Source organism: Phalacrocorax carbo, chromosome 4 (genome assembly GCF_963921805.1).
Source record: "Phalacrocorax carbo chromosome 4, bPhaCar2.1, whole genome shotgun sequence".
Classification (NCBI taxonomy): domain Eukaryota; kingdom Metazoa; phylum Chordata; class Aves; order Suliformes; family Phalacrocoracidae; genus Phalacrocorax; species Phalacrocorax carbo.
This window is the reverse complement of record NC_087516.1, coordinates 18,027,073-18,042,068: the sequence shown is the minus strand read 5'-3', so window position 1 is coordinate 18,042,068 and position 14,996 is coordinate 18,027,073. Positions and strand designations below refer to the sequence as shown.

Genomic DNA, 14,996 nt, shown 5'->3' with positions numbered 1-14,996 from the left:
GTTGAGAGTATATCATTGCCAGAAGAGCAAACCACTCATGAGAGCAAGGGTGACAGAGAACTTGTAACTGAAATAAAACACACCAAACCAACAAACTAAACTTTGCAGCACCAGGGTGGCTCTGACTGACAATCCACGGAGAAAAACTGAAATGTATGTCAGCCTTCTGAACTATGCTCAGGCAGCATTTGAGGGGACAGACGCTGTCTCTGATCTCAAGTGATTGCACGTATGCAAGCTCAACCTAGAACACAAGTTGGGGATATGAAGGAAAGTATTATCAAAAGAGGGAGCTCAGGACTTCAAAGTTATCTTTAAAATTATGAATAAGTAGTAATTCACCACAGTTACATAAGCTTCTGAATAGCAAATATCAGCAGAAATGTTTGTCAAACCACAAAATGCCATGTCACGTTTCCAACAAAAACTGAAAGGGAGGAAAAGCAACACAATCCTGCCTGTTTTCTGTATGCAAGCTTGGAAATAGCAGAAAAGCTTGGGCACTGCACTTTGGGAACACTGATTTTCACTTGTGGCCCTAAGCCATTTCTGAGAATTACCAAAGATCAGTTCCAGTATATTTATCTATTTTAAATACAAGTTCCTTAGAAAGCTACATTCAGCATCAGTAGTTGAGATGCCCATGTCAAGCAATCAACAGTTTTCTCCAACTGCCTTGGAAATTATCTATATTGTTGTGCTGGTTTAACCCCAGGCAGCAACCAAGCCCACACAACTACTCACTCACTCCATCCTGGTGGGACTGGGGAGACAATTGGAAGGGTATGAGTAAGAAAACTCGTGGGTTGAGATAAAGGCAGTTTAACAGGTAAAGAAAAAGCCGCACGCACAGACAAAGCAAAACAGGGAATTCATTCACTGCTCCCCATGGGCAGGCAGGTGTTCAGCCATCCCCAGGAAAGCAGGGCTCCATCACATGTGAACAGTAACTTGGGAAGATGAAAACGGCGTCATTCTGAACATCTCCCCCTTCCTTCTTCCCCCAGCTCTATGTGCTGGGCATGACATCATATGGTATGGGATATCCCTTGGGTCAGTTGGGGTCAGCTGTCCCAGCTGTGCCCCCTCCCAGCTCCTTGTGCACCCCCAGCCCACTCGCTGGTGGGGTGGGGTGAGGAGTAGAAAAAGCCTTGGCTGTGTGTAAGCCCTGCTCACCAGTAACTAACACATCCCTGGGTTATCAAGGCTGTTCCCAGCACAAATCCAAAGCACAGCCCCAAACCAGCTACTGTGAAGAAAACTAACTCTATCCCAGCCAAAACCAGCACAATTGTAACAAAGCCAGACATGACTGTTTCCAAACCAAAACCCTAGCATTTCCGGAGTGAGTCTGCTCAGCCACCAGTGACTACGATGTACAGTTTAATCTTCTATTGCCTCTGTAAAATTCATGACTATTCCTAGATGTGTCATTAGAAAAAAGGTTTGTGAACTTCAAAGCTACCCAGAAATCACCACTGTATGCCACTTTAAAGAGACAGTACACAGACCCTGTGAAGTATTTAGTTTTTTGCCTCTTTTTGTACTTCAGTATTTCTTTCCTTATTGGATCTCATTTTGTACCACAAATATTTTTATGCTCTTCTAAAAGCACATGACTGATTTTCTATAACAAGGTCAAGATCAGTAGCAGACTTCCAGACTTAGGTTTGTAAAATCAGTAACTCAGTTGTACCATTTTGACATGATTTAAAATAAAGCGGACACTTATTCTGCAGGAAGCAGAATTCACAAATAAGGTCAATTCCATTTTACGTTAACATGAACAATAAAACCCAGTGAGCAGATGCACAGGCTAATAATTTAAGCAAGTAGCTGCATTAAAGGTGGGTACACTCAGAATTGCTGCCTGTACAAGCAACCACTCCAGGTCAAACCCTCTCTCTGAATAATGTTAAATACCAAACCACCTTTAACCAGTAAGTACTTAACAACCAACAGCAATTTTTATGTGCAGATAAAAAGCATTCTTCTCTATAAAGTAAAAAAAAAACCCAAGTGTTATTCAGGTAGTATTTTAATGTGTTTTATTACATGAATGGACTTCATCTTTGAAAAATCAAAAGTATCTATTTAAAAAAGTGCCTACAAAAATCGAGAATTATGAATGATCATAGCATAGAAAGAGTTAAATGTGACTAACAACAAAACAAATCTTATTTTTCAAGCCTGATGTTAACTGCCAGCATGAGCAAAGGACACTTTCTCCTTTTGTCTTCACTCATCTGCTTCCCTGTCCAAAAGTCTGGAAAGATTCATCCTTGTTTTTTCAAATGCCACTGTCTTTGCTCGTCTTGAAGGCCTTGAACTTGGCACTGGGACCGATTCTTGAATTTCATCTCCACTGAAATGTAAAATATTTTAAAGTAAGGCCAAAAAGACTAAGCAAGCTAAAGAGTTTTTATATGAACTTGAAACATGGTCTTAAAGAACAAAAGAACTTCTTACTAATTATACACCTTTTTTTTTGAGAAGAATATATATCAATGTTTTCCAAGTGATACAGCAGTATCAGTAAAGATAACCAAGTGTCAGCAGTTGCAAAATAAAAGATTAGGTGGTATCAAAGTATATATACACCAAGTAAACAAATGGGAATGACTGACACCCTAAAGGCCAGGGATTTCCCACTTGAGAAAGAGTGAGCACAGCTAAAAATTAGAAAGATAATGTAATTTCAATGCTTATATCCTACAAGACCATAAGGGAAGGAATGCGCTGTGTACATTCACTTCACAGTGATTTCTAGAAGCTCATCAACCACATGTTGAAAAGCAAGCAACAAAAACATGGAGGGGAAAAAAGAATTTAAATAAAAAATAAATTTGGTTCCTCCACAGAACAGTTATTAAAAAGCAGAAAATGTGATTGGAGAAAGAGTAATTATGTAAGCCAAAAATCTAACTCTTGTCAGCTAGAATGCACGTTAACTCCATGCACAAAAGGTATGTTAAGAAAAAAGAATAAAGAATGACAGGTTCTTAGGCAAAGATAATAAAATGTGAAGCTGTCAAACCTGCCATTGTTTCAAAAGTAGCAGTTCACAGAAATTTTCTTAAATATTTATCTGTGTCTTAGGAATAAAGGATATTAAAGATACAGGTTTGGAGAAAGAAAACATTTGAATTAAATTTGCTTGCTAGAACAGATGTTGTAGTTTTGATGGTCGAGAGAAAAGGATTTACCTTTCACTACCACATTTTTCAGTTGTGCCAGTTTTTCTTCTCACAGACCTCGCTTCTGCTGCTGCTTTCCTTTGTTCTAAGTATAAGCAAAAGTTTCTTTTCATATCATGATATTTCTTTTCTTAAACAGTTTTGTACCTTTCTTCAGTGTTTGATATTGCATTAACACACAAATACAGAGCCACCACAGATGGAATGAGGTGACAAAACAAAGCCAACACCACCACAGTGTACCCCTTCTCTCATAAACACTTGGCCACAGTCACCCACAGCAATGGGCAGATTATCTTAAAATCCTGTAGTTGGACTTTTTCTATTTTAAAATCTGTGCTCAAATATTTCCACAAAACAGACTATTTTAATCTTTTAACAAATAAAATCTGTTAAAACTACACAGTATGAAGACTGAATGGTTTTTATATCTTTATGTTCACAAAAAGTATGAAGTTATTTTGTTAAAACCAACTAGTACTGTAGCCAGAAAAAGTTAGTGCATACCTTTGCCAGTTTTGTTTCTCGTGGATTTCAATTTTGCAGTTGCTTTATTTTTAGCTTCATTAACTGGAGTATGAAGAGTATCTTTATTATTTTCTGTTAAAGAGAACAGCACATGAAGAGTCATAAATAAGCCACTTTATCTTAAGCACCAGTATTTTAAATTTTGGCTGTTACATAGACAAGCCACACAATTTTACCTCCGCTTTTTCCTTAAACTAGAAGTTAGTAATAAGGCTAGAAAGAAGCTGAAAATGTCACTCAGTTATAACCCTGCCCCAGCATAGGTCAGTCACATTTAAACTATTCCTGAAAATTGTTTAGCCCCTTTCATTGTGTCAGACATCAAGCAAGTGGGGCAGGAGACCAGCTTGGCTGAACAGGGAACTCCTCGTGGAGCTCAAGAGGAAAAAAGTTGTATGATCCCTGGAGGCAAGGTCAGGCTTCGCAGGAAGAGTACAGAGCTGTGGTTCGTATATGCAGGGAAAAGTTGGCCAAAACTCAATTAGAGTTGAAACTGGCCAGTGTTGTGTCAGATACCAAAAAGAGCTTTTAAAAGTATGTTAAAAGCAAGAGGAGGTCTAAAGAAAACATTGGACCAATACTTGAAGATTTTCACCTAAGAGGTATGAACAAAAAAACTAGACATTCGAGGCTTTTTTTTTTGCTGACAGTGTGCCCAGGTGGCCAGTAGCATCCTGGGTTGTATCAAGAAATAGCATGGCCAGCAGTAGGGAAGCGATCATCCCTTTGTACTCAGCACTGGTGAGGCCGTACCTCGAATACTGTGTTCAGTTTTGGGGCCCTCACGATGAGAAAGACATTGATATGTTGGAGCATGTCTAAAGGACAGCAATGAAGCTAGTGAAGAGTCTGGAGAAAAAGTCTTATGAGGAGTGGCTGAGGGAGCTGGGGTTGTTAAGCCTGGAAAGAGGAAGCTCAGGGAAGACCTTACTGCTCTTTATGACTACCTGGGGTGAGGGGGGGGGGAAGTGGAGAGGGAGGTGCTGGTCTCTTCTCCCTGGCATCCAGTGACAGGATGTGTGGGAATGGTTCAGAGCTGCGCCAGATGAGATTTAGACTGGACATTAGGAAGCATTTCTTTACTGAGAGCATGGTCAAACACTGGAACAGGCTTCCCAAGCCTGTCAGTGTTTTAAGAGGCATTTAGACAAAATATGCTTTAACTTTTACTCAGCTCTAACGTGGTCAGGCAGCTGGACTACATGATCGTTGTAGATCCTTTCCAACTGAAATATTCTATTGTGGTTTTAGAAATTTCTAACAATCTTCCTTCAGCAGTCTTATGTTAGGAAAAAAGCTTCCTTGCAATCAAATCTAAATCCCCTTTTGGCTTCCAATTGCTGCCAAGATTGTGTCTGTTGCCCCTTTTGTAAATGATAGCTGTGAACAAATTTGAAGTAGTAAATGCTGCTTTACTTTTAACGATCCCAAATGTATTTGGGGAAGGGTGGGAGAAGGGAAGGGAACAATGCTTTTCTCCTACATCCTGCTTTTAAGAAGTGCTCAAAAATCCTGTTTCATGAGACATTCATACCAAAAAGTATTATCAGATGTTAGCAAAAAACAGTACAACTATTTTCTCAAAAGCGTACTTCCAACTTGCCATCCAATAAATATTTGATGACATAAACATAGAAGATAAAAAATTAAAGTATTTGACACTTCCAGAAACAACAGATTAAAGCCCTGAAATAATCTACTAGAAAATATAAATGTAAAATTAAAAGAAAACATGATCTGCTTAAAACAGTTGTCAATATCTTTGCTTTACTGCTGTATGCAAACCTAAGCAAATCTCATCCAAATGCTTTTCTGCTGAAAAATGTTAGACTTTGTGCCACCAGCACAATATACACTGCTAAGGCACATGCAGCTGTGCAGACCATGGAAAGTCTTCCAGCTACCTCTACTTCAAGCTCTGAAATAGCAATAAAAACAAATCTGGCACCAACATACGAGCTTGTAACAAGGACAGACCAGTGTCAACAGTAAAGATATCAACTAAATACTGCTATAAAACAGTCGGCAAGAAGCATGGGCACCGTAACTCCAAAGTCTAAAAACCCCACCAAGTACCTGCAGGGCAGAGCTTAAAACTGAGCACTGAGTCTTAAGTAGAGTATATATACTATTGTGGAAAATAACAAAACACAGAACCTGATCAAAAAAAGCAGTAACAAAACATGGAAAATACTTCAGAGCAAATATTTTGAAGCTATATGCGCATTTACTAGATGTTACCTTCTCCTGTTTTTTCAAGAAGTAGATTTAATGGAGGAAAACTAAAATGTATTTTCATACACAGCTAAACAAGTCAGTTGTATACCTACTACTAAAACCACACCTCTCCTGAATTACCTTCCTTGTTGTGAATAGTATTTTCAGCTAACGTGGTATCGATTTCCTGTGGCATTTCAGAGGGGCCCATTTCCTCAGTCCTTTCAGAGTTGTCTTTGCCCACATTAGGATCTTTGATCAAGTTCATCTTGACCTTCTCAATAGCTCTTTGACACAGTTTATCTTTCACTTTCTGGAGAAGAGATATTTAATGTTAAAAGCTACTTAATTTTACAACTATTTATTTTATTCATTAAATTTACCCACTAATAGGATTAATCAAATTCACTACTTGAAGGATACAATGTGCAACATGAATAGTCAAGTTGAAAGGAGAAATGCTTTCTCCATCAACACCAGGAAGAGAAACCCAAAATACCTCTTTTTTTTTTTATTAAAGGAAACTTAAACATTAAAGCAACTGGACCTTTCCAGCTAAGTCCTGGAGCATTTCTACCTCTGGATGATATGCCCATAGCAGATCAGCATTCTCTTCAACATTTCGATATACCATTATCTTCCTCTGTCACACACTCAAATGTTTTTTTTTTCCCCATATTAATAAAAGCATCAATGTAAAAACTTAGTTAGTCTTGTAATCCCTTCCCACTTCATCTTAATTCAAGCACTCTTCATGTTGCCTAACAATCTTAGTTATATCATACATTTAGGTGTAAAGTTTCAGCTGTTAATCATTAACTAAAGATAAGCCATCCAAACTGTAAAAGGCTTAATATTGAATTTTATTTTAACATTAATAACTACACCACAGTTATCAAAAGAACTTACTGTACTGAAATGTATCAAGTTGGGCACACCGTTTCACACTGGCTTTACTATAAGCATATCAGAACATTAGATTGCTAGTGATTAAAAAAAATTAAGGACCATGTTATTTATGTACTACCTCTATTATCTCGTTGAGCAGAACCAGAAGATTCTCTGTGGAAGAACTACTGAGTTCTAGTGAATTTAAAGCTTTTGCATAAATACGAACATCTGGTGCCGTTGGGTCCATCAAGATCTCGTTGCAAATTCTCATTGCTAAACTATCATGCACTGTTAAGTCCTGTAAAGGAAAGAAATCATATCAGAATTTTTGCTTGGAACCATTTACAGAAGACAGCAATGAGAAATCTGATTTAAGCAGCTAATGACTAATTTTACATAGTAAACATTTTCTTAAAATGCAGTACTTTGAGTACATACACCAACTGATTTTTATAAATACTTTTCCCAATATAGACAGTTGGGCATGCTGAAAGTTCCCACTAGCATTTTAATTGTACGAGGGAGGGGAAATGGAGCGGAAGGTCAAGCTAAGAGGTTTCATTACCTGAAATAATTTAATCCAGCTTCTGACCCTAGGAACCTCAGAGAGGCCCAGACAGCTAGCAGTAAATGAGGGGGGGTCCAGACAAAGTGGTGAGAAGAACTATCTCTAGACATAAATATTGCTTTCCTCCAGTTTAAACACACTGTACCTGATAGTCCTGAGACTTTTTAGACTGAGGTTTCAGCCCACTTGGTCTGGTCAGGTCCACTAACAGTTCAGAAACATTACTGATATCTATTTCAGCCAAAGGTGAAGTTGCAGGAGCATTTAACAGTGTTTGCAGAGTTGGAAGATAAGCTTCTTCAAAGCATTCCTGGTTAGACCTGTTTCAATTGAGTCAAACATTAGCAGCACAATGAGACAAAGTTAAACCTTCATTCAACCCTAAATCTTCTCTTCTATGATGAAAAGTTCACATACCCATTACAACACTTCAATCAAAGCAAAGGGGGAGCAGCCACCTCGGCAGAGACAGCCAGCAGGATCAAGACATTAAAACTGCTTCACAAAAACAATTTCTTTCAAGTTTTAGCACATATTATTTCAAGTAAGTTTTAAGTAACATTTCCGGCCTATGAACAGTTTGAGAGTTTGCCCTTACTACTGACAACTTAACTGATATATACATATTATCTCCTAAGGGACAGAAATACATTTCTCTAAATCTTCTCTTTAATCTGTCCTCCTTTCTGCTTTTTCCTTTGGGGGTACTCCTCATTGTGTAAGGAAGCCTGGCCAAAAAAATGCAGTAGTTAACAAGATTTTTTGGAAGAAATACTTGTGCTTTCTTTTCCCAGAAGAGTTAACTCCTGCCAAGCAAGCCTAAGAATCACATTGTGCTTGGTTCTGCAGCAAGTTGTGTAAAAGTATAGTTCTAGAAGACAGGTCAAAATATTTAAAAGGTAAGGTGTCAAAAAGTACAAGGTACTAGTTGGTGAAGTAAAGCCTTTCTTGAATCTGATAGTTGTTAACCTCCTATCTGAGCCCAAATAACTGCAGGAAAAAACTAAGAAAGTAGATAATTTCAAAAAAGCAGATTGTTTGCTGCTGGATTATTGAGCCAAACCAGCTGACCAAAGGACCTTTTGAGCACTGACAATGGAGCAAGAAAGAACGAAAGCAAGAACTGTCCTTTTCAGCAGCTTTAAGGCTTTAGATTGGTTCAAGCATAACCAAAGTATCATTCAGATTATTTCCTGTAAATCAAATAAAACTTTAAAAAGTCTAGTAACATATAGGCACAAGGCAGAAGTTTCTCCTCTTAGGCTGCCAGACAGTTTATTACTCTTCAGAAAACATTCCATGAATAAGAATTATTCACCGGTTACAGGATCTTGTCCCTATTATTAGTATACCATGCCACTCCACTGACATGACAGAATATTTATAGCAGTCAGCATCAGCTTTTTTTCCCTCAGAGTTCAAATATTTAATTTCAAAAAGTAAGCCTCTTGATTATTTCTGTGACAAGATGGAGATGTTAACAGAGCAACAGCCAGAGAGATCAGTACCAAAATTTGGTATTAAATTCAGCCAAATCTCATTTTTTAACTTGAGTTTTCCTTTTCTGAATGGTAACTCCGCACAGTTCTGAATTAAATAGTAAATAATTCTCATCTGAAAATACACTACTGCTCTCAGAAGAGACTCCATGAGTCATCTTAAAATAAACCATTTGTGATCCAGAATACAGATATTTTGAAAAAGAAAAATTAATGAGGTTTCCTAACTAAACAGAGATCCCAAATCAATAAACCAGATTAAGATTTACAATTTTTTTCTCCACTGATTCTTCTGATTTTTGTTTAAAGCATACAGCATATTTTCCTTTTCAAGAAAAGGATCATCTATGAGGTGCCAGAAGGCATTGCCTCATTTGCAAATGACTTTGAAATACACAGAATTACTCAGGTGGGCCATCAGTAGGACTCAAAAAAAAAAAAGATTCAGAGGGTAAGACAACTACATTCACAGGTAAAAGATTATCCGTATTAAAAGCTTAAATTCATTACTCACTATCAGATACTAGAAGCACATAAAATCACTTTTTAGGTTACTTATTTTCAAAACAATTTAAGTAGGGAAAACCTCATTCTGGAGCAGACCGGCTATTTTTCTAAAAACAGCAAAAATATATTTTTGGGTTTTTTTCCCTCTCCAGACTCCCGTTTGAACCACTCCCCTTAATGTGGCAATTTATAGGCCACAAAACACTTAAGTCAATTTGTTTTGGAAAAATAGATAAGGCAACATGTAATACACTAAATTAAATCTTAACCATTAAAAAAGGCAGATAAAACCTCAGTGGCTAAAACCACTAGCAACAACTGAAAAGTTAAATGTATTTTTCTTTGAGCAAATGAAAGGTGAATTACAATTCAAGCTCCTACACCCTTACATAAGCTCTCTACCTCCTTTGTCCAGATCCTTGATCTAATTTGCATTTGTGCAATTTCTACTTGTGCAAGATTAAAAAAGATTCATAAAGCTGCTAGACCAATTGTCACGGTTTAGCCCCAGACAGCTGCTCGCTTGCTCCCCCCCACCCAGTGGGATGGGGGAGAGAATTTTAAGGGCCAAGGTAAGAAAACTTTTTAAACTGTCTTTATCTCAGCCCAAAATTAAACAGTAATAGTAATAACAATAATAATTATATAATGAAAACAACAAGAGAGGCGAAACCTCGGGGCGGGGGGGGGGAGGAAACCAAGTGATGCAACCACTCACCACCTGCTGACTGACACTGCCGGTCCCCAAGCCACAGTCGCTGCTTCCCCTGGCCAACTCCCCCAGTTAATATACTGTGCATGACGTTACATGATATGGAATATCCCTTTGGCCAGTTTGAATCCACTCCCTTGGCTGTGCCCCCTTCCCTTCTTGTGCACCCAGCAGAGCACGGGAGGCTGGAAAAGTCCTTGACTAGTACAAGCACTACCCAGCAACAACCAAAACATCAGTGTGTTATCAACATTGTTTTAATCCTAAATCCAAACACAGCACTACACCAGCTACAGTGAAGAAAATAATTCTATCCCAGCTAAAACCATGACACTAATGTATATTTTCACATAGTAATTCAAAGGCCATACCTATTTGCATAAGCAAATAAAGGGAAGAACACTCCCAGACAGTGTCTAAGCCGAACATCCTCTTCGGTCACAGGATTATACCACAACAAAACAAGACGAGAAAGAAGCTTGGCACTAACCAGCCTCCCAGAGAACATCAGTTTAGCTATGCCTTCTGCAGCTTCCGTCCTAAGTTCTGAAAACTGAAGGAAGAACTGATCATACACACAACACCAACCACAGCACTTTTCACTAATACTTTACAATAATAATTTACATCCTATTTTGCCAGTCAATTCTCTACCTCCACAAATTTGCACCTGCACAGAATTCAAAGCTAGCTCAGGAGTAATGTTAGTCTCCATCTGTGACAAAGTTGTGGTCATTTTCTAGGACAACTACTTTAACATTAAACCATTAATTTCAATTACACATCATGTAATGTTCACATGGAACCTAATGGGACAGGAAACCTTCTGCAAAAGACATTTTAAAACACAACTACAGCAAGTTTTATAGTATTTCTTACCTCACTGTCTAGGAAACCTGAAAGAAGCTGCAGGAGGTTGTGAGTCATAGCAGTGTCTTCCTCCTCCTCTACTGTTTCACTTTCTTCCTCACAATCTTCCATTCTACTATGTGCGTCTTCACTTTGAGAATTACTGCCTTTTCTGGATTTAAATGGCTCAATCCCAAACAGCATTAGTTGATCAAAGATTGCCTTTAAAGCACTGAGCTTTACCTTTATGTTATCTATTTGTAAAACCTAGATTTAATAAGGAAAATACATACATCATCTTACAGTAGACCACCAATGTTAACATTAAGTGTAATAAGATTTTTTTTTATTTGCTTTAATAAGATTGATCTGTGAAACTTTTTATAGTACTTGGGACAAATGTCACACTTTAGAAAGGTGTGATATAAGTTTAAACCTGAATTTATAATACAGCCTAGGAAAGAATTTATCAATCTATCTATGCAATTTCCATTACATAAAACTGATTGAATTTCACTCAGAGGGAGCATGAGTGTGTGGGACAAAATTTGATTGTCCAATGTCTGTTTAGAAGTTGAACAAGTCTATCTGCCTATAGTAGCTCCATAGTGCTAGGCACCACAGAAAAAACACATAAGACAACCCCTGCTCTGAAATCCTGTATAGCTTCACTAAAACAAACAGTATGTAAAAAGACAACAGGGAGCAAGACAGTAATAAAAGTCAAAAGTTGCGTAGGTTACTATATGTATTACAGTTCAAATTAACATTCAGATAAAACCATACACAGCGGGTTAGCCTAGAAATCCTAGATGTGTTTAGCCCGATGCCCCACTTTTGATGGCAGCCTACACAAAGAATATGGGGTTTATTACCTACAAAAATTAAGCCTAAACTCTAAGCTGCTAAAACTACTGAAGTACTCCCTAAACAAGCTGATTTTTAAGACGACATACTCAAAGGCAGATTAAAAACAGTAGGATGTGCTAACTTTTTAGGAACCTGAAGTTCTGCTGTGGTGACTGACAACTATCATCTTGTCTGAGCCAAGCATATCAACTCAACACCAGTCAAGAACTGACACCAGTCAGTTCTCAAGTGTGTACCTGAGCACACTCTTAATAAAGCACGAGAGCCACCTTCACTTCTCTCAGGGCCAGGGCCTGAAAAGTTAACAATAGTGTAGTCTTTTACATAATTAGCTCAGCATCAGAATAATTACCACAAATATGGGAGATGGGGCTATTACGGCACCCAACATGTTCCATGAACAGATGTTCAGCTATGCTTTTGTTTGTTGGTTTGAATGTCGCTTTATCCTCTAATTAACAACTTTTACTTAATCCATACAAAATTAATAATTCAGAAATTAAATCAGACACCCAAGATGACAGGTATGTGTGTAACAGAAATGAAAGCCAGTCACATTTTTAGTTTGGTTTCCCAAGCAAGGAAGGCTTACAGAATCCTACAGCTTCTTTTCTACATTAACAACATGAATAGAGGACCAATTTAATCCTATTTGGAAGAGAAAACCAGATCTTACAAATAAGGAATTCCTACAAGCTTTCAAGACAACAGGTGACCATACAAAGGAAAGGCATGCTACTACCAAGATATACTGTATAAGCTTGAATATTACTAGACATCAGAAAATTCGAAGTGAAACCACACTGTCCAGATCCATACCTTTAGGAAAACAGGAATCACTGGTGTTCAACTAACGTAACTATGTAGAAGAGCTTGTTATAGATACAAGACTAGTTTTAGTTACTTAGTCACACAGACCATCATTCTGTTTTCCATCAGACATTTTACCTGTAACAGCAGTGCAAGGTGTCGTCGGGCAAATTCTTTGTTCTGAAGGGCACAGCAACCCAAACACAGAACTGCCATATTTCTCACAGCTGGATGGACATTAGTTATACCAGGAAGTATCTGGAAACAATAATATTACACTTTATAGTTGAAATACATGAATTGAAAATAAAAAACCGACTACTAAAATGTGCTTATCCTGAAACTAAAAATAATTTACTTTTGATACAGGATTGGGAAGTGGTAGCTACTCTATACTCAAGTTTATCTAAGTATAAACAGAAGCCAATTGAGTATGCTGTCTGAAATCAGCAACAAAATAACGGCAAGAATCACAAGTATTTTGCTTTGTGTTTGTTTTCAAACAAAATTGAGGTGACCACTCATTGTGAAACAAAAACCAAAACCAAACACAAACAACCTACACATTTCTTCATAAATGACAAACATTCTTGCAGAGAAACAATACCCAGTTCCAAATTGCAAAATACAGATGCCACTTCCACGTACTTGGAATAGTTGTGTGGATTTTTACCATTGTCTTCTCAAGAAAAGCCAAACTAGATACAGGATGAACTCTACAATGGGATAATTTTATATTTTTGCATTTACTAACGAGTTCAAATTTAAGCAACAAACAATATATCTCAAATCATGTAATATGTGAAAATCCAGCAGAAACAATAATACAAAAGCAGGATCTTGGAGAAAGAAAAGTGGAATAAACAACAACAAATGTGAACATTAAAGACTGACCTAATGAAAAAGAAGGTTTCTGGGAGGCACGTCAACACCAGTTACGATTTCTAAGAATACTTTATACATCTGAAAGAAATCAGGTGTGGTTCCACTATATTTAAACTAATCTAAACTGGTATTGCAACTTTCTTTGCAGTTTGAATTCTAAGAATGCCCATAGTGAGCCAGGTCTTCTGGCCCATTGTCTTGGTATCAAAAAAGGGCAAAACCAAATTCCTATAAAGTATTACATAAACAAACTAAGTAGATACTTCCCAAGAATTCTTGTCAAGGTCCCAACAATTTGCAGCTGAGACACCCTAGAGCTGGGAGGCTGTTCGTATCTGCCTAATCATTCCATATTTATTTTTCTTGAACTTGCTGAGTCTTCCTTGAAATTTAGTCACGTGTTCAGCATGCACACATCCTGCGACAATGAATTCCACAGATTATGTATTAAGTGAAGAATCAACTCATTTCATTTGTTTTGAGCTGGCTAGTTGCTAGCTTTACGGGGTGATTCACTTTCTCCATAACACATCTTCTGCCCTCTATCAGACCCTACCCCTAAGTCTTCTCTTCTCCAGTTTTTGAAGAGGTAATTTATTTAGTCGTTCTTCATACAGAATCCATTCCATACTTTTCCTTGCTGCCCTTCTCTTGACCACTTCCTATCTAGAAAGTTTATTTGAATTCGATGAGAATCGCACAGAGTATTCAGCTGTGGGTGCACCATTCATACAACAGCATATTACTTTTTTCCATTTTGTTTGCACATTCAGTAACAGTTAAGTCTGTGATATTTAGAAATGTTCATCTTAAAATCCATACTCTTCACAATGAAAACTAGGAAGTATGTCTTGTAGGCTAAGAGGCCTATAACACCACTGCCTTAATTTTCAATACAGAAATATTTTGCTCTTCAAAGGTGCTAAGAAAACAGAAGAGGGGGGAAATCCCCATAAACATCTTTTCGTTCATCCCTGCCATGTACAAGGAAGGTCTACATGAGTTCCAGTCTTTCCTAGATGAAAAGCTTTGGACTAGCAAAAAAAACCCACAACACCAAACTCATACCTCAAGTAAAATAAAAACAAACCACAAAACCACAACAAACAAAAACCCAAATTGTAAAGTTCTCTATTAAAGAGCTCATCGCTTCAGCTGATAGAAAATCCAAGTAATTGAAGTACCAGCAAGGGCAGTAAGCAGATGCCTAAGCACCACATTTGGCACAGTGTAACTCAGTACTGTCCAACACTGTCATACATCAGTCGGTAAATATTTACCATATTCCTGTTTTATTTTAGTATCTTTCTGCCACAGCCAGTTCTGGCAGAGGAGCTCAGAACAGCCTATCTGGACTGCACCTCCAAGGCACTAGGTTCTGGAAGGCTTAAAAGCACCAGACACAGCAAAGTCATTGTGAAATAATCACAAACCATCCTGCCAGCACCTAAGGGCCAGCTATG

General features: G+C 37.8%; 1 protein-coding gene across 2 annotated transcripts in view; it reads right to left on the bottom strand.

The window, feature by feature from the left end:
- Positions 1–2,022: 2,022 nt before the first annotated feature.
- Positions 2,023–14,996, bottom strand: part of NCAPG (non-SMC condensin I complex subunit G) — a 28,772-nt gene continuing 15,798 nt past the window's right edge. For both annotated transcript variants that reach the window (XM_064449207.1, XM_064449209.1), the window contains exons 13-21: positions 12,787–12,906; positions 10,999–11,235; positions 10,491–10,672; positions 7,547–7,721; positions 6,970–7,131; positions 6,084–6,255; positions 3,705–3,797; positions 3,207–3,282; positions 2,023–2,365 (exon numbers count right to left, since the gene is read on the bottom strand). In XM_064449207.1, coding sequence (XP_064305277.1) covers positions 2,239–2,365; positions 3,207–3,282; positions 3,705–3,797; positions 6,084–6,255; positions 6,970–7,131; positions 7,547–7,721; positions 10,491–10,672; positions 10,999–11,235; positions 12,787–12,906 — 1,344 coding nt within the window. In that variant the 3' untranslated portion in view covers positions 2,023–2,238. The remainder of the gene's footprint in view (positions 2,366–3,206; positions 3,283–3,704; positions 3,798–6,083; positions 6,256–6,969; positions 7,132–7,546; positions 7,722–10,490; positions 10,673–10,998; positions 11,236–12,786; positions 12,907–14,996) is intronic.